This window comes from Nylanderia fulva, unplaced genomic scaffold (genome assembly GCF_048542155.1).
Source record: "Nylanderia fulva isolate GAGA-0341 unplaced genomic scaffold, ASM4854215v1 Scaffold242, whole genome shotgun sequence".
Taxonomy (NCBI): Eukaryota; Metazoa; Arthropoda; class Insecta; order Hymenoptera; family Formicidae; genus Nylanderia; species Nylanderia fulva.
In genome coordinates, this window is record NW_028190307.1 from 68,501 (window position 1) to 88,830 (window position 20,330).

Below are 20,330 nucleotides of genomic sequence, written 5' to 3' on the forward strand. Positions count from 1 at the left end.
GTCGGGTTTACCAAAAATGTAGCGACTTATAAATAAATTCACCAGATCTTTGAAAAAATAATGTTTATTCATTGAAAGTATAAAGCGAAAGAACAAAAAGAATTAATATGTAACAAATAAATGAATGAATGTGTTGTTATGGAAATATTGATTTTTCTTAAAAACATTATGTATATTAATGAATTGAAGTTATTACAAATGTATAAAGATGTAAAAAGTGTAAAAGTGCAGTGAAAAGTGTAAGGTGTAATAAAAGTGTAGAGTGTAAATGAAAGGTGTGGATGATGAATGCTACAAATCCATATGGATTTTGCAGGACTATTTGCAGGTTATAATTTTCTAGTTTGCGTAGATGCGCATACTAAATGGCCTGAAGTTTATGTAATAAATAATATTACTGCTTCAAGTACTATTAAAAAATGTCGTGAAATTTTTGCTAGATTCGGTATTCCACGAATGCTAGTAACAGATAATGGTAGAACATTTATATCACAAGAGTTTCAAAATTTTATCAAAGCAAATGGGATTATCCATAGACTGACAGCTCCTTATTACCCGGCTACCAATGGTGCAGCGGAAAGATTCGTACAAACATTGAAACAATGGTTGCGTAAAACAAATTTAGAAAAAGAAAATGTAAAATGCAGCGTTCAAAAGTTTTTGTTTTATTACCGCATTACTCCATTTCCGGAGTTAAAACAATCACCCACCGAAATCATGTTCGGACGAAAATTGCGAAATCGGTTGGATTTATTGTCTCCAAAAGAAATTGAAATAAAAAAAAATCAGTAAGGAGTAATAAAACAAGAAATTTTCAAGTGGGAAATAAAATCGCAGCACGTGAATACTTAGATAAAATATCAAAATGACGTTTCGGTATAGTTTACAGAAAATTAGGAAAGTTACATTATTTAATAAGATTAGAGAATGGAAAAATCTGGAAAAGACATGTAAATCAATTACGTCTGAACGAACAGAACACTGAGAATAATAAATCGCAAGAGGCGATGGATAGATTTAACTATTCAAATTCCGAGTTAGATAAGTCAGAAATTAAGTCGAGTAAAGAGAGACCGGATACAGGGACAAACGATGAATCAATAAGTAGCACCGTCCACATTTCACCTAAGGAAGGAACAGAGAAGGATACAGGCGAACAAATAGCATTGCCTATTGAGGCAACTGATAAGCGCGTGGGGGAACAAGTTCGAAACGAACGTCCCAAACGAAATAGAAGGGAACCGGAGCGGTACTGAGATTTTCTATTTTCACATTAAAAAAAAAATATGTATGCGTTGCGTTTGAGTTATTAAATTGTTTTCTTTTATATGTACAATTAAGGAACTTCTGTAAAAAAAGGGAAGAGCTGTTATGTATTTGGATTCATAAGACGCGCCAAGTATAAGAGCGCCATGCTTAGGTTGCAATATGGGGCGCTCAAGCAAGTAACGTGCGGGCGTGTGTTGATCGGAGCATTCCGTTTATCGGCTTGGATCAGGAAGCATGTGTGCGTAGACTTAGATCTTTGAAATATAGCCACGTTAGTATTAGATAACAATACCGGCGTAATTATTGAATCCCCTGCTGGTTTAAAACTATTAACGAACATAACATAATAATAATATATATAATAATATTGTATAATAATATATATAATTATATATTATTATACAAAATAATGCTCCCAAGCGGTCACTCATCTAAATATTGATCATGTTCAAGAATTGATTAACTTCAGTGATCGGACGATAACTTGACTTTTTAATCGAGCTTTATTTAACTATTTTTTAATAATTTTCTATCAATTTTTTCATCAATAGTTGAATAGATGAACATTTTTTTCAATACTGTATCTCACAATCAATCTTTGAAAAATTGGAAGGAGAAAAAGATAAACTCTAATGCAACTATAAATATATAATTTAACTATAAAACAGACCATGCAATTATATTAATACATGTATAATAACCACTTAACTTTATATAATTCTTATGACAAAAATACGAAATAAATAAGCGCGTATTGTCTGTCGCATAGCAATAAATAAAGGAATTAAAGATTACTAAATATTGCTTTATATTTTTTAAATGTCACTATAACATTTCTCATAAAATAAAATATAAATATAAATATAATAAACACGTTTATTTCTTTATTTATTTCTTGAGGGAGGGGATTTAAAGACATTAAATATTAAATAAAAGATTGTTTCTTATTATCAAGTCTCGATAGTACACCAAGAATAACAGGTGCCTTATGCACATTTGTTTATTTCCATCAAAAAACCTATTTTCATTAGCATATAGCAGAAACATCCGTGTATGGCTCTTAAGGCCTTCCTTAGTTGTATTTATTGATCTCATAAAGTTTAATTAATATTTTAAAAGATATTTTATATATAAAATCTAATGTATAATTTTATATACGTTATTATGAGAATGTTGTCAGCCATTAAAGTTAATTGTACATCATGACACGATAACGTGTACATATATGTATATTTATATATAATCAAATATATGTATAAATATATATATGAATCATTCCACGTCAACCGAGTTACTTCCTTGCTCAGAACAGATTACAATTTAAAAGTTTTTTGAAGGTGTAAAATTTACTAAAAATATAATCTTTCAAATGCTGTGTGCTAAAAATTATGATACATAATGGCGGCATAAAATGTAATTTACAACATATTTTTTTAAGCAATTATGTGTTTTCTTTAATTACATCAATTGATTGGTCTTATTAAATTTAATAAATGTATAATCATATTAATTTACTGTATATTGAAGTGACAATATTTAATTTAAACAAAGAATGTTAATATCAATTTAACGTATAAGACGGGCAACAAGAGCCAAATCGCGGATGACAATGCGTTATCCTAACGAAACTAAATAATTTTCCGTTAGAATTAAATACCGGTGCACAAGGCACCAAATTTTACTTGGACACGGCCAAGATTTTTTAAAATATGAAATAATCTCATATTTGAGATTTAATTTCAATACCCTCTTTAACCCCCCTACGGAAAATAAATAAATGAATGCAAGAGAAAAATATAGATCCGAAAATCGCTGAATCGGGAATTCCGGTAGCCTTACCGGAAGAGATTCCTCTTTTGTCCTCGGGCCTCTATCTCTCTCAAAACGGCTTTCGTTTGACTTGTCTTTTTCTTTCTCTCTCAATTACTCGCCTTTCCTGGGCCAGCGGTTGCGCCAATCTGCTGGGTCTGCCGACTCGCTATTAGCAGCCGGGCGAATTCGGCGAGTCGGGGGTAGGATTCGCGACAGCCAATTAGGGCTTTCCGCAATTTTCCCGACTCGCTTGACAATAACGAAATGTGTGGGGTACTTTCGGTACTTCTCGCGACAACAAATCTAATATACAAATCTCGTTGAGGAGGCACGTTATTTCTAGACTTTCGCAGTCTGGAACGACGGCCTCCTTATTCCACGTCGACCGACGGGGTCCTGGTGGAGAGGGAGCGGGAGTGCGGAGATTATCCGCGGGTCTTCGGGGCCCTTCTTGGCGCCTGCTGGTGGGCGCGCCCCTGCGGCTTTCTCTCCCCGCGGCCGTTGTGCTGACTTCTCTTAGGGCCACGTGTTCCGTGCGTGGTGTTTTCGATCCCTTGTTTGCCGCTTTTTGCCTTCCTTGTTAATCTTTCCTGATTAAACAATTCCTCTCGGCAAGACTCCCGACATTCATAAAAAAAAATAAAATAAAACACGTTAATATAACAATATTCTTTCGCGCCGCTAAGTTTCTCGGGGTTCGCGTTCGCTCTCTCTCGCGCGCTCTCTCTCTCGCTCTCTTGACGCGGCCGCTCGGTTTTACGGCCCCGCGTAGGTGAGTGACAGGCGTCGGGACGACTACGTCACAATATATATATACAATATATACAGGGTGTCCGGTAAGAGTTGCCTCAACCGTCGTGTGCAGGTAGAGTAAGTTAAACCGAATAGGAAAATTCTCTACCGTTTTGCGATTTTCGCAATAATTATTGAGTTATTAAATAAAAAAGATCGGCTAATCCACGCAAATAGAAGCGCGCGACGAGAAAAGAGGTCTTACTGTAACACGATACACGAAGATTTCTCGAATACAATTCGTAGACAGTCATCGTTCGCTCCTCCTTCCGCTGTGCGGCGCGCCGTGTATCGTGTTACAGTAAGACGTCTCTTCTCGTCGCGCGCTTCTATTCGCGTGGATTGGCCGATCTTTTTTATTTAATAACTCAATAATTATTGCAAAAATTGCAAAACGGTAGAGGACTTTCCTATTCGGTTTAACTTACTCTACCTGCACACGACGGTTGAGGCAACTCTTACCGGACACCCTGTATATATATATATATATATATATATATATATATATGTAAGGATTTTGGAAAGCTCTTTAGATAAGCTATAAGAATATATGTAATAAAAAATAGCAGGTTCCATTTAAGAAATTGAAAGTGACCTTCACGTGACCTTTAAATGATTATACAAGGTCAAATTAATAACACCATTTTATGTTCCCTTCATAGTCAAAAAACTTTTGTTCGAAAAAAATGTCCATCTTGCTTACTATACGAGATATTTACGTGCGTTGATTAAAATGGCTCACCCTGTGTATATATCTACATACGTACATATATATATATATATATATAACATATCGCATTAATATAAGTCATACCTAAAAGTGAAACGCAATTTAGAACTTTAATTCTAAACAGTCTCATAAAATATGCACATTAAGTGTGAAAGTAAGTTTCCTGATAAACATCGTCCTAAAATCTTAGGACGATGTTTATCAGGAAACTTACTTTCACATTAATATAAGTCATACACCTAATAGTGAAACGCAATTTAGAACTTTAATTCTAAACAGTCTGATAAAATATGTACATTAAGTGTGAAAGTAAGTTTCCTGATAAACATCGTCCTAAAATTCAAAAGAGAATAACCGTGCTTCCTTCTGTCAGTCTTGTATTTTCGAGTGTTTTGTCATCTTTGTTTATTGGTGTAACTATACGCAACGTTGGGGCTCTCTTGACAAAAATTGAATGGAGCGCCCTTTGCAAATTTAAAAATTATAATATGTATATGCAGGATATACGTATCCCAAAAAGATCAAGATCTCAAAAATTAATAATTTTAATCCCACTAAAAAAGACATCACTGATGTAAAAAAAAGCGCTAACTTATATCTTTTGCTAGCAATAGTTTTTTTATAAAAAGTCGTAATCAAAAATATTATCTTCTCAAAAATTATGTTTATAACCAAAACAATTCTTTGCAAAAATTAATCACCATCAAAAATGATTTCTCAAAAATTATATTCATAAATTATATTATATTTTTATTACTAATACTAGAAAAAAATTAAAATATTAGCATCAAAAAGTAAAATCAAAAAATTGCACTAACAAGGAAACGGTTGGAAGTGTCCCTCACCGATTTTAATGAGCCTTAAATATGTTGTAGAGCATTGAAAAATATTAGATCCGTATTTTTTTTAGCAACGTATCTCGACGTTTAGGGAGTAAACACCCTCTTGAAAAAAAATGATTTTTTAATTTCTGAGTTAATACCGTGGAAACAGTAAAAGATATTAAAAAATGTTTCAAGTAAAAGTTTTATGGTTTTTAATGTTCTTTAAAACAGTGTAAAAGAATTTTTCAAAAATTTTAAATTTTCCGAAATTTCCCCCTTTCTCTATAATTTTTGAAAATTTTTAATTTTTTTAATAAGAATCCTGATTGCAAAATGTAATGAAATAAAATAGATCAAATATTTCTTTGGTAAATAATTTTGAAGAGCAACTGGATCTACATACAGTAAAAATAATCTTAATTCAGTCGCTTTCCATCGATTCAAATTTTCTAATTCACGAGTTTTTCTTGCAAATTCAGATGAAATCAATTTGGCTATTGTTTTCAAATTGGCAAATATTTCTTTGATCATTTTAGCAGAAAACTTTTGTTTAGGAGAGCCATATGTAAAAGTTTGTAAGACTTTTTACAACTCCGAGGCAAATTAGGTGAATGTAATCAAGTGAGAATTGCGAAACCATCCCTAAACCTGTCTCTTCAAATGATGATGTTTCAATATGATCTTCGTCAATACATTGGATGAAGTTTTTATTTGTTCTTAAAGCTGCATTTGAATTCAAAAATAACATGCGATAATTGTCATAATTTCCCTCTTCTCTATATTTTCCACATCCAAAGTAACCATTGTGACTTTTCATGCGTGTAACAAAAGACCGTGCTGAACTGTCACAAATTACAGCTCTAATTGTAATTGTGAATATTTGGTTGCAATAATAAAATCCACTTTGATGTAAAACGTTACATTCATCAATAAATTCTCTCAGAAATGTATTACAGGGATCAGGTTTCTCATTTCCATGATAAGCTCCGATTACAAATGGCTCAGCAATTTTTGGATAAATTTCTCTCAGAATGAGATAAAATTGACTTTTCGAACTTTTGGCTATTGGCAACCCAACGATATTTATATTTATCTGAATATCAGTAGATATTCTGTTGATATTAATAATTTTCAATTGATCAAGCAAGGCAGTTTTTAAACCATAGTAAAAATATTCACCCGGTAGTACACTACGAATTATTGATGATTTTGGGGTTCCAAATAAAGTTCGGATCTAAAGGCAAATTGTGTAATTTATCTAATTTTACATTGTTTAATATTTTTAGAAGAACGCCAGTTGCTACATGAGTTATACCATAATACCCAACGTTATTACTAATGCTATTATTTTATTAAAAAATTTTTAGATTTTTTATTTTCAAAAAATTATCTCTATTAATATGAATTTCATCTATTTATGAGTCACTTAGAAAATCATTGTGATTTTTAATATCTATGTAATTTTTTATTCTTCTAAGATGATCTATGATTGATAGATTTATCATCTTCTAATCAGCCATAATGAGAAGAAGAAGAAGATTTATCATCTTGAAATTCAAAATTATTTATTGTTTCTTTTATTGTCTTGCCACATTTTATATTTTTGTATCTTTTAATATTAGATTATTACTTTTATTATTGTCCAAAGAATTACACATTTTTTTGAGGCGTCTCTTTTTTTGGCTTTTAGATAAACGTTTACATAATTTTTATTTTAACATTTTAAGAACTTTTAGATAAACGTTTACATAATTTTTATTTTAACATTTTAAGAACTTTTACGTGATCTTCAAACAATTATCCAAGATCAAATAAATGCCACTATCTTATGTCCCCTCGAGAAAAAATAGAATTATATATAAATATATACATATAATTTAAATATAAATATAAATATAAATATAAATATTTTATTGTAAAAGATTGCAAGTTAGTTTCTAATCATAAAAAGAAAATATTTATTAACGTAAATATTCATTTATGATTTTTATATGATTTTTTATTTGACTTTTATATGATTTTTTATTTATATAACTATTATAATTTGTATGTTGCATTGTGATATTAATTTTATTTGCATTGTGATATCAATTTTATTTGCTGCTATAATTATAAATGTTTAAAATTATATATAATAATAAAAGTAAAAAAAATTGAAATAATAAAATAAAGTATTAAAAGAAGGTAAGAATCTTCTCTCGACCGTACTGGCAAATATTATTTATTCAATCACAACGTTTCGACCCTTCTTTGAGTCCTTATCAAGTGATCTAGATATACATAGAGAAGAAATACAGTACAGAAATTAATACAATAAAAAACAAAATTACTTTACTAACAATATTACAAAATGATAAAAAGAAGCGAAACATACTTGTAAAAATAAAAATAAAATTATAATTTTAAGATGTCAAAAACAAACATAGTGTCAGTTTGACAACACGTCAAGACTCTTAGACGAGTTATTGGAGACTAAACGACCTTTATTATTTTGTCGTAGATATTACTTAGATTATCGGTATCCTTTTGTAAATTAATAGCGTTATTATTTTTCTTAATAAAAAACATTTCAGCTATTTCTTACGTGTTTTTCACTGTGCAAAATAACAGGCGAAGTCCAGTCAAAATCATGATCGAATTTAATTTTATGTTTGCTGATAACTGATAAATTACTCGAATGCATTTTGATGTTGCTGAAATGTTCCTTTACACATGTACACAGATGTCTCTTTGTAAAATAAAGTATTATAATATACTAGTTTTATTTTAACTAGGAGACATTTTATTAAAGTTTCAGATAATTTGCTGTATAAATCGATATTGATTTAATATTAAATTAATATTAATTTGATATCGATTCGCTTGAGAAATAATTGGTCGAATCGTCATCGATTCGACAACGAATCGACGTCAATTGGACCATCATTTCTCACTGGGATGATCGATACCCAGAGGTGGATATTTTAGTATCAATAAGTATTCGAAATCATGGACATGATTGAATCGAAATCGATGTTTGAATCGATATGATTTTGACAAAATGTTTTCAATGTCAAATCGATATCGATTCGAAGTATTATTTCTCACTGGGATATAATTATTTATTCCAGAAAATTTTCCCATATATAATTATATACAAATATATTTAATTATATATAATATATAATATGCTATATATAATTATATACAAATATATTTAATTATATATAATATATAATATGCTATATTCAATTGTATAAAATTATATGTAAAAATATATCAAGAGACACGGTAGTGTCTCGCACCAAGGCCACGCACAGCGAGCATCCCGTGTATCAATACGCAAGTCGGGCAGTTGAGAATATCATTGATTTCGGATACGCAATAACGGCTAAAGCGATTGAGTTCTTACTACGTTCAACCGATAGATTGAATTCGATTTATATAATAAAAATGTCTTTATTTTTGCTCTATGTGCTTTATTAACGGAGATATAATTTAAAGTTTGTTTATTAAAAAAATTGGTCCAAGTTTTGGTCGTCGTCGACCTTTTCAATGCGCATGTATCTGAAAATGTCCATTTCGAGCATTCATTGCAAGATTGCGTTGACGTCGCTCCATGATATTATTAGGTTGACACATGTCAGTTTTGACACATATAGATTCAGTTTTGATGTAGGTTAAATTTATTGATTCGTTAATTGATTGAAATAAAGTAGAAAATTTCTTGTATTGATATATAAAAATAATTAAAATAAAAACGTGAATAAAAAAAATAAAATATATATATTTTATAAATTAAACTTCGGCTCGTATACAATTAAAATATGTGATGAAAAAAAAAAAATAAAAAATAATTTAAAGAAAGTCATAAAAATTTGATAATATATCATTAAGCATTATCAATATTACGAGTGTTGTCATGAGTTATTCTCTTCATATTTCTCTTAATATTTATATATTTATTAAATTAATTGTTTTCATTTTATATATATATATATATATATATATATATATATATATATACACACATATGTATACATACATATATATACATACATATAATATATTAATTTTTTGCAATGTTTGATATCACATAGATCTATGTACTAAGTTCATTACGAGAATAATTTCAACCTTAGCGTTTCTTCCATACAGCAATATTAACTTCTGCTTGAGTTGGAATTTTATTAGATCCTTCTACGTATTTCTCACTAATGGTCGTTTTCATTGAATAAAATTGTTTCCATCTGCGTGTAGTTTAAGAGAACAACCCGAGATCTCATGCAAAGGTCCACTCTATTGTTACAAAAAGAATTCTGGACGACATATGTCGGAGACCAATTCGTCTCGGTCGTGTGCGTCAAACCCGCCCGACAGTGTTTACTGGCGAAAATTTCAGATTTGTGATAAAAAAGAGGATTCGTGTATTTCTAAGCCATATATTGTTAATGGATTACAAGGTATGAGAAACACAGAGGAGCACAAAGTTACAAGAAATATAAAAAGTTAAAATTGACGGACATGAGTATATAGTCGTATATGCGTTGCTACATATATTGTACATAGCTGGCGCTTGTTTCTCGCGCGCTCAGTGTAGTTGTGGATTTATGAGAATAAAGAAATAACAATTCAAATTTAAATTTGAAAAACTCGGGTTCAGTTTTTGATTAACTACTTTCGGATCAATACTTTTCTCGTCTTTTTTTCTACAGAGGGGTCAGGGGGAAATAAGCAAATTTAGTAATTTTGGATTGAGTTACATTTCCTGAAATAAATCTTAGCAGTATGCTAAGAATTCGTGTTTGCGCACATTATTTAATTACAGTAAAAAATTAATTCTCGGTGTAATTAACGTACCGTCATCCACGTTTGGCTTTTATAGCTTATTTATTCTAAATATACTTTCATTTTTAGTATGTTAAAGCTTTTATGTTTTTATTTATTTAAAGTTACGATATTATTTTTTCATACTATTACCTATTAAAAGCCCTATACTTACTTATCTATACTTCTATCTATCTATCTATACTAATATATAAAGAAGTAAATTTGTTATCAATAATTTAATAATTATACGACTGATTATGATAAAATCTTCACTAGTACATATGAATTATTTACACTACAATGTTAAATTTAAAAAATTATTGGAAAATATAAAGCGTAATGAACGTTTTTTGTACGACGCGTACATTTTTAGAAATTGCAAGACGATTGCATATAGCCTATGTTACTCAGGAAGATTTAAGCTATTCACTAGTGAAAGATCTTTTGCAAATCGGTTGAATAGTTTCTGAGATTACCCTTAACAATGAAACGAACAACTTACTACTTTATATATTAGTATAGAAGTATAGATTTGATTTAGTTATACAAATACTTGAAGAAAATTTTATTTATTCTATACATAAATTTAGTGATGCATATTAATATACAATTAATTGCATATCAAATTTTACAATTTATTGAATGTCAAATTTTAATGTCCCGACCCGGCCAAGTTTTTGTTAAAAATGTGTTCGTTGTCTGCTTGTTCCTGGTTTTCCCTCGCTCCATTAAAAATCTATCAAACGTTTATTCAATCTAACATTCAATGTAATTACAAATATTTATTACAAAATATTAAAAATTTTTATTTTGCATTAGTTATTGCATATATTATTTTAAACGCCTAAATCGATTAGTTGCAATTTTTTTTAATAAAACGAATAGTCAGAATGACGTCACAAATATCATTGAACAAATACGAAATAATTATACTTTTTAAAACACATTGCGCTGGTGTATTTATTTTTCTTATATAATTTAAATCAAAACCTTTTCGCATCGCACTACTTAAATTTCTTCTATCTCTATTTGCAGAAAAAAAGATTGATTGCATGTCTAATATACATATTGTAGATATAGTGCAACATAATCATACGGCATGAGAACGACGGCGCACTACTTTGTTTATCCTTATCGCTCGCGGATGAAGAAAGAAATATCTCTCTTCTTTTCTCGCGAGCGTTCTTCAGATAAAAATTAATACTATCGTCTTTTATCCTTCTTCAACAATTTGAAATAATGTGAGCAAGAATCATATTATTACAATTACCTATAAAATAAAATAAAACTTAAAAAATATAATTAGGCTCGTGTATTATAACGCAATATCTTACAAAAAAGACCAACTAAACGAGCAATATTTGGAGAAATAAACAACAATGTATAAACATTTTTCGTATGTATTAAAATTGCTTTTATTTTGTTGGATCTAAACGTAACGACTATAAGTAGTCTTCCTCAGTATAAAAATTTGTTAACAAATAATTATAATAAATAAAAATATAAAGCAGATATAATCGCCTACACATAAATATTGCAAAATATATAAAATTGTATAGATATAAATTTAAAATTTAAGAAATGCAAACGAAAACGTAAGAAACCCTTATCGTGTGAAACATGATTAAAACATATTTTAAGATGGTAATAATAACTCGGCCTGACAACGCTAAAAACCTATTAACAAAATCATTGTTCAGAAGCGAGAAGTTGTTGATTTAAATTTGACAATGTCAATTGTGAACAAGTCGTTCTACCATCAAACTGTTGGTAAAAAGAAAAAGAATAAAAAATAAAATATATAATATATAATCCCTTTTAACTAAAACATCATTAAAATATTTTGTTAAAAGTAAATCAATTTAATAAAAGATATATTAAAAGGAATAAATTAAAATTTACTTACAACGTCGTGAAAAATATAAAAGGATTAATTGTTAAAAATTATTTAGACTTCTTATTTCTAAAGAGTCATGACTGTTGGTGAGTGTATCACATTAAAGTTCGATGTAACATTTAAATAATTAAAATGTGAAACAAAACAAAAAACAAAGTAATTAAGGATTACATATTAGACAACTCTCCAAAAATGTCAAAATACGTGTTGTCAAGTGATTCGATGTTTGTATTAACTTTATATTGCTTTTTATATTTTTGACAATTATCTATACTCTATACACTAAAAAAGGCTATTAATTTCAAATAAATATTTATTTCAATAGTGCCGTTAACACATCATTTTTTTAAAATTAATAATATTGATTTGTTGTGAAAAAATACTTATTCGATATTAGCAATACTTTTTTAAAATAGATAAATATTTTTTATGCGTGTGAAACCCACTTTGTCGCGCCTGTTGAGAATAAACAATTATACGAGTGATTTTAAGACATTCGCGCTGCTAAATTCGACGATGCTGTATATACATATAGTTTGCATTTTTTTTGTTGTCTCTCTCTTTTTGTTGAAAAAATATTAAAATAAGCAATACGTGTATTTTTTTTTATCATAGCAGCTATTAACCATGAGAATATAATTCGTATTATATCGCAATATTGAAAATGCAATATTATTAAAAATTTGGATACCTATTTATTTCATTAAGATATAATCGTAAATATGAAGTATTATGTTATTTATCTAGCCTAAATATTTAAAATAATGCAATATAATGTGTATAAGTTGGAATTTTGTTAGCCGTTAAAGAATTCTTTAACGTTGCCTTGCTCTTATACTATTTATATATGTTGATAGGGACGGTCAGTGTATCGAATGACAGAAACACACTCCGCTTATCTTGACTTGAAGCAGTGTCTACATTAGGTATGGGTTTTAGTGCGGTATATTTTCCTATAAAGAAAAAGTCTCATAACTTACAGCCCTTACCGGAGGATATATAAAGTAGTCCCACATACTAAAAAAAGGAACGGTTTGTGAGTGTTTGGTTTTTTGAATCTTATATGTGTATGTATACAGGATTATGTAAATTTTTGAATTTTTGCATTTTTAATGCTTTTCTGTTATAAATTCTACTGTACAAATAAAATGTGTATTTGTAGAAATAAAGATAGATGATTGTAAAAGTCAAATAATTTTTTTACAATTATTAAAAATTTTTTTACAATTATTAATGACAAAAACGAATTTAATAGTATTAGATAGAAGGCGAAAAAGCGCGTTAATATTTATCTGATCGAGTGCCGAGTGATTTCTCGTTTTTTTTATTAAACGCTTCGCAATACCGTCCTATTGCCTTACTACTTTGCTTTTCGACCATCGTCGCGCTTTAAGCGATACGTACAATGTTGCGCTATGCATACGTGCGTATGACTTTCGACTTTCGACTGTTATACAAGTAAACACATATTTGACATAAAACATTCATGCCATGTATGTACTTTGACGTGGTCGTCCCGATGCACGTGCACTCCCGATCGCAGGACAGAGCGGTTGCGTCGAGAGAGAGAGAGAGAGAGAGAGAGAGAGAGTTTTATTTCTGTTTATGTTTATTTTTCGGGAGCCTTGCCAGGAAAGAGAGAATATTATATTTTCGAGGAAATTAACCGTAGCAGCAAATAACGAGGCAAAAACGCGGCCGAGAATGAACGTAGCCGATTTGATTGCTGACATAAACAATATCAGCCAAGGAAAGGAATTCGGCCGAAACGGACATAGAGAGCTGTTGTGAGAAGAGAGGACGGGGGTCCTCGCAGAAACTCCACGGACGCACCCTTCTTCTTCTTCTTCACGGTTTAGTGGCCTATATAAGCCAGACTTGGCTTTTCCTTCCCGGCCATAAGTTCTAATTAGATCTACAATGGACCAAAAAGGAAAAAATTCTTTCAGACAAAACACGTCTGAACACGTCGACGGACGCCAACGAACTAAGACGCACTCAACAGCAGGCGCAGTAAGAGCCCATTGACAGGTTGAAACGTTATGACAAATATATAATAAAGGAATACTATTTGCTCAGTTTGGTCGTCTACACATTAAAATATTCTTATCCTAGTGATTATATTTACTGGCGTCATTAGAAATATTTTCTCTAATTTAATTTATTATTAAAAATGTTGTAATGACTTTGGCTGTAACAAATGAATTTTTGTTTCCAGAGCTTGGAAAAATGCGTTAAATCAATTTAAAAAATTCAAACTATGCTTTAAAAATAGGAAATATGCTATACATTAGAATTTCATATCAAAAATATATCAAAAATAATAAATATTCTTATAATTTTTTTTTTATTTTTGACTCAATTATTTCGGCCAAAAAAGTTTTATAGTATCCCAAAAATTTAGAAGTCATACATGAATGATGAGATAGCCATTGTTTATTCGATTATTATTTATACTTTATATTTATCCATTGATTCTTCTTTCACTCTTAAATATATATATATATATGTATAACCGCGCTTTTGTCATATCTCAGCTACACTGAGCACCTCGTTAAAATATATACTATTTATAAACAATAAATACATTTAACACCGTTGCGTCTAAAAATATTCGTTTATTTGTATGGACCATGTCATCAGTTGTAACAAATCATACTTTCCCTTTATATATACATATCTCTTATGGAAATTTATCACTGGTAAGTCCAAATAATCACATATTTTGAGAGTACTTAAATTACTGATATACAGTAATTTAAGTAACCGAAATAAGTTATTATTTTGTCTTACTAATAATAAATTTCCATAAGGGATATTTATATAAATGTATAATATGATTTTATTTGAAGCAGAAATCATTTTTATAATAATATACAGCATAATATATTGTATAGCTTTCATAAAAGATTATTTTTTGACGAAAAATGTTTACTAAATTTAAACCGCATTAATTTAAAATAATTATATGCACTGCGATAAGACAAATTTTCTATGTAAAATTTTTAATTAAACCCTTCGAAGAAATCTAAACATCACGTAAAATATAACATTGTAACTTTCAATTTTATAAGATTATATTAAATTGCGATTATATACAATTATATTAATCGTTGATATTTGATCTGTGATAAAACTCTTTTCTTTACATACTGACAACAGTAGAATTCAATTTCATTAGATGAGTTTTTCGTGTGACAAATCTTTTTCCGCAAAAGTTCGCCTTTTCCTGCATAGATTCCTCAAAAGTGGTATTCAAGTCGATGTATTTGTCTCGAATCCGAATCGTTTCAATAACATCGACTTGATTTTCTCTTTCCATACAAATATGATAAAGACCAAGAAATACTCTGTTACATTTAACAAAGCATTAGCAATATTAATGCAAAAACAATAATAATATAATTGTATTGTATATAAATGCCATCCAACTGTATACAAAATCCAATTTATACCCATAGTGATAAACAATATGATAAAAAATTTCATATATAGATTAAACCTGCAAAGAAATATATATTAATATTTAGTCATTTAAAAAAAAAAATAACAAATTTTATGTATCAAATTATTAAATTGAAAATGGTGGAACAAATTACAATTTCTAAAAATGGGGAAATGAGAAAGTCATTTAAAGAAATACTTCAAAAATGTAATTATTTATGTATTAAATATATATTCGTTGATTTTCACTCTTTACGACATTTCGAGAATTACACACGTTTTCGAAAAGACCTAATGCAAGTTACAGAAATAATTGTTTTTCTTCTCTAATAGATTATGTTATTACAAAATAGAAGGAAAAATGATAATAAAAAGACAAGAATAAGCACAGTTAAAATGTATTGTTTTAAAAAAATCGTATCTCTTTTTCATCTGGAATGCGAATTAAGCGAGTATGTGATGTCGGCAGAGATGTTCACAAAAATATTTCTACAGAAATCTTACTAATATAAAATAAAAGTTTATCACAGAGTGATGCAAAATGTAAGATTACTCACCATTTCTTATTTTGATTATACTGCCTGCTTTCCGAATCTGTTAGACGAAAATTTGCATCCTTTTCACACCGTTTGATATTTCGAGACGAAGAAATGGATAAGCAAATGCTACTAACAATACAGGTAGTACTGATCCAGTAATAATAAAATATATACGCTTCAAAATCTGTAAGTATGATCTTATATACTGTTGCATACTTTTAAATTGCGTAGCATTAATAAAATTATCTAAAACGTACGTTGACTAGAGTACCAGCAAGATCCTTCTACGAATTCTGGTCTCAAATTTTTTGGTAAATACTCGGAAAAATAATCCGCAACAATGACACAAACAATTGCAAATACAAATGGACATCCGTACGCAAAAATAGCATAATACACCAACTTTTTTTTTCCTGATTGTATAATTCCTTTGACGTTCCTTTGTAGCGAAGAAAATTCTCTGTAATTTACATGTATAATGTACATGTCATATTTACCTAAGTAAGTGTAAATAAAAGAAATCTCATTGTAAAAGGTTTAAATTATTGTTTGTTTTTGATCATTACATTGTATAATATTTAGAAACTATTATCGAATTACATAATTATTCTATGAAAAAAAATAATTAAATTATTTAATATTTAGAGATAAAAAATATATTTATGTTAAAAAATTATTGTTTATTGCTTTATTTTATTCATAAAGAAAGATCGACGCAATATAAATATCAAGTTTGAAATCAAGTTGCGAAATAGATTACGTTGTAATAATTCATAAATATTTTTTAATTTAAATAAATAATGTATATTATTTAATATATATGCTATTTCTAATTTCAAAAAATTTAAGTTATTTTGACAAAATTTTTGGTATATTTAATACTATAAAGCAATTACCATATGTAAAGACAGATTAAAATCAGAAACCAAGAATTAAAGTACAATATAAAATACTTGGCTATTTACCTGAATGTCCGCCACATATTAAAGCTCATGATACTTAGCCAAAAGGAACTCGACATAAACCAAAAATATCTTAAAAAGGCTGAAAAATGAATATAAATAAAGGTTACAATAATAAATATTATTTTCATCACTAAGCGTGCGTAAAAATGAAAAAAAAATCAAAAGATTCAAGTTTTTGATTCTTCACTTTTAAACAGATTTATGTACTATATTCTGCACCAAAAGTTAATAACAATATTTATTCATTATTATGAATACTGATACTATCGATATTAAATTAAATAATATTTCAAGACATTAACACTGCAAAATTCTATAAAACAAAATTTCGTATATATATGTATATACATATATATATATATATGTTGGGGCAAACTTAGATTATAATTAAAATGCATTAAATTTTAGTTTAATTCATTATTGACAATTGTATTTTAACCAGTGTGTTATATATATTCAAATAATGAAGATGTATTATGCGGAAATATATTATGATTGACAAATACGTTCTGCACTTATTTTATATATTTATGTAATTTATTGCTAGATATACTGTACCAATTGTAATACAGACGGGACGGATGTATGTCGGTTCCTCTTTCAAATGTAAAACTTTGACTGTATCAATCACGAATGTGATGGATAAACATGCACAGTAATTGCGCAACATGAAGCCGTGTTCATTTCGGAGTTCTGGCAATATGGAATACACTAGAAATACTGCCACTAAAAATAATATACCCACTAAATTCAAGCTGCAATGTATATCAATCATACGATGTATCCAACGAAACTCAGGTGAGTACTTCATAGCGTTTCTGTAAAGTTCCTTTAGATCTGAACAGAAAGTTATTTCAAACGTATTTCCCCTTTCCAAAATAATAGTAAAGCAATATGATGTCGATTCAATTAATGTTGCATAATAAGGGATATAAATAGAACTATTGGTAAAAATCTTATAATCGTATTGATGACCCTCGTATGCCACGGTACGGCTTCCTAAGCACGGATCGTAGACGGCTAACTGAAAGAATTCGTCCACTATTTTACTTTCGTTCTGCGTTAAATCGTTCATGTATTCGTACACATTCGGAAAAACATATTCCATTTTTTTTGGAATACATTTGGAGTCATTCCATCTCATGATATTGCCAAGAGGACAGCAGAACAGAATGCAAGTGATATTATGGCATATTTGGAATGAAACAGTGTTACTTTCATTAATACCCTTATTGGAATTTTCAAAGATTGTATTCGACATGGAATCATTCTTTTCAAGCAAGTTATCATAAACCTCCAGTGACGTAGAGTTTTCTGCATGATCGACATCTGTTGAATTGATGTAAGTGTACATCAGTTTGTCATCATTTTCATGGTTGTGAGCAGAACGCCTCCTTAATTTAGATAGTTTTGAATCAACATCCTCGCGATCGATATTCGTGGAAAAAATGCTAAATTCATATTCCGTTTCCTTATGTTGCGTATTGTTGGTAAACCTTTCATACAAATTATATCGCAGTGGATTTATCTCGTCGCTATAAATTGTTGTAGAATTTGCATATATCTCGTATCGTACTGTCAAATTATAACCTTCATCTTCGTTGTTGGTGTAATTTTGCTGAGATTTCGATGACGAAGTGATGAGGAGAAAAAGCTCACAACGCAGAACCGCAAAATTTTGTACAAACATTATTTTACAAAGGATTCACTACAGAAATTAGATAGAGAAATCAATCAAACCTGTTGCTACATTCATTATTTCTCATATAAATTTTAATTTTCAATACTTAAAAAATGTATATTTATTTTGTGCCTACTATAGCTTTTGTATTTAGTAAATGAAAGATATGTGTCAAGTGCGTAATGTACACATATAATCGAATTGAATAATTTCTTTTTGTTTTTTTTTTATAAAATTTTAAAAATGTTGATCTGATTTTATACTAACACTGTAAATCTAGACAATTGCGTTGTTAATTTTTAATTATCACACTAATTTAGTAAACTGCATATAATGTATCACTGTATTCGTTTTTGACGTTTCTTCCTTGAAAGAAGACAATATTGCATAAGTTAATACGTGTCTGTGCAAGAGAAGAAATGAAACTACCGAGCATGACGAGTTGTGGATAACTTTGCGAAGAAACACACACACACAGTTTTGTCTACTATTATAAAATCATATATACATCTATTATTCTTAATTATGCAAGAAAACCAAAGAACATATGTTGGAACTTTTGACGTTAGTTTGATCAATCCAGCATAGAATTTGCCCTTTTAAAAAATGCATGTTATTGACACTGTTGTCGCTTTTCCGTGATTGACTGTCTCGATTCTCGTTGTGCGCATATGTTAAACATAATGTTGAATCTAATTGTATAAAATTACAAAAATATAAGATTAGAATATAAATAATGACAATATGAAATTGATAAACAAAAAATGAGACTATAAAATGGTTAATATGTTTGCAGATTTTTGTTTTCTGTTTCTTTTTTTAATTTGAATTTTCAATGCTAAGTGTTGCAATGATTAAAACTGATTCCAATTAGCTGATATTCCAACAAATTAATGAGATTCTGACAATGAGATAATGAGATTACGACCATCTCTTGAGATTGTTGCGCAAATTTTTTTAGATTTCTTGTTGTTTGCACACGCTTTTTTATAATTGTGTATGCGATGTATAATTATTATGCTTCATAATTGCTGAATATGTTACGTTGAAAAATATACTTTGCATTATTTAATGATAGATGTAGATTTTCTTCTCACAAAAATACATGCACATTCTGCTTCAAAAAAGAAAATACGTTCAGCGAGTACTATTATCGTCGAATCATCGTATACAATATAAAATATCGTATATAATATATAATCATCGTACATAATATAAAAAAGCTAGTGTAAAATCACGCTTAATGCAAGTAATTAAAATATATTTATTATATATTAAAATTTTATAGCAGTAAATGAATGATTTGTTACTCTAAGATATATTACAAATAGAATACATCGCAGCAATTTTGAAAGTATAGCGCCAAGATTTTTAACTAAAATTTTTTATATATTTTATTTTGTATTAATTTCTAATTTCTGATTTCAATATTTTTTTAGAAATATTAATTTTACAACATAAGTTTACAGTACTTTGAAACATACTATTTTTTCTATTTTACTTTTTTGAATTTGGCGCTTTTTTACATTTTTCTAAAAAAAGATCTTTTTTAGATCCATTTTTACGTA

At 29.0% G+C, this 20,330-nt stretch overlaps 1 protein-coding gene across 1 annotated transcript; it reads right to left on the minus strand.

Moving 5' to 3' along the window:
* Positions 1-14,731: 14,731 nt before the first annotated feature.
* Positions 14,732-18,963, minus strand: LOC114945555 (G protein-coupled receptor Mth2-like). The gene is made up of 5 exons (XM_029321812.2): positions 17,640-18,963; positions 17,082-17,160; positions 16,374-16,576; positions 16,135-16,300; positions 14,732-15,635 (listed from the first exon to the last, which is right to left on the minus strand). The coding sequence occupies exons 1-5, from the start codon at positions 18,769-18,771 to the stop codon at positions 15,389-15,391; spliced, it is 1,827 nt and encodes a 608-aa protein (XP_029177645.2). The 5' UTR covers positions 18,772-18,963; the 3' UTR covers positions 14,732-15,388.
* Positions 18,964-20,330: the final 1,367 nt, after the last annotated feature.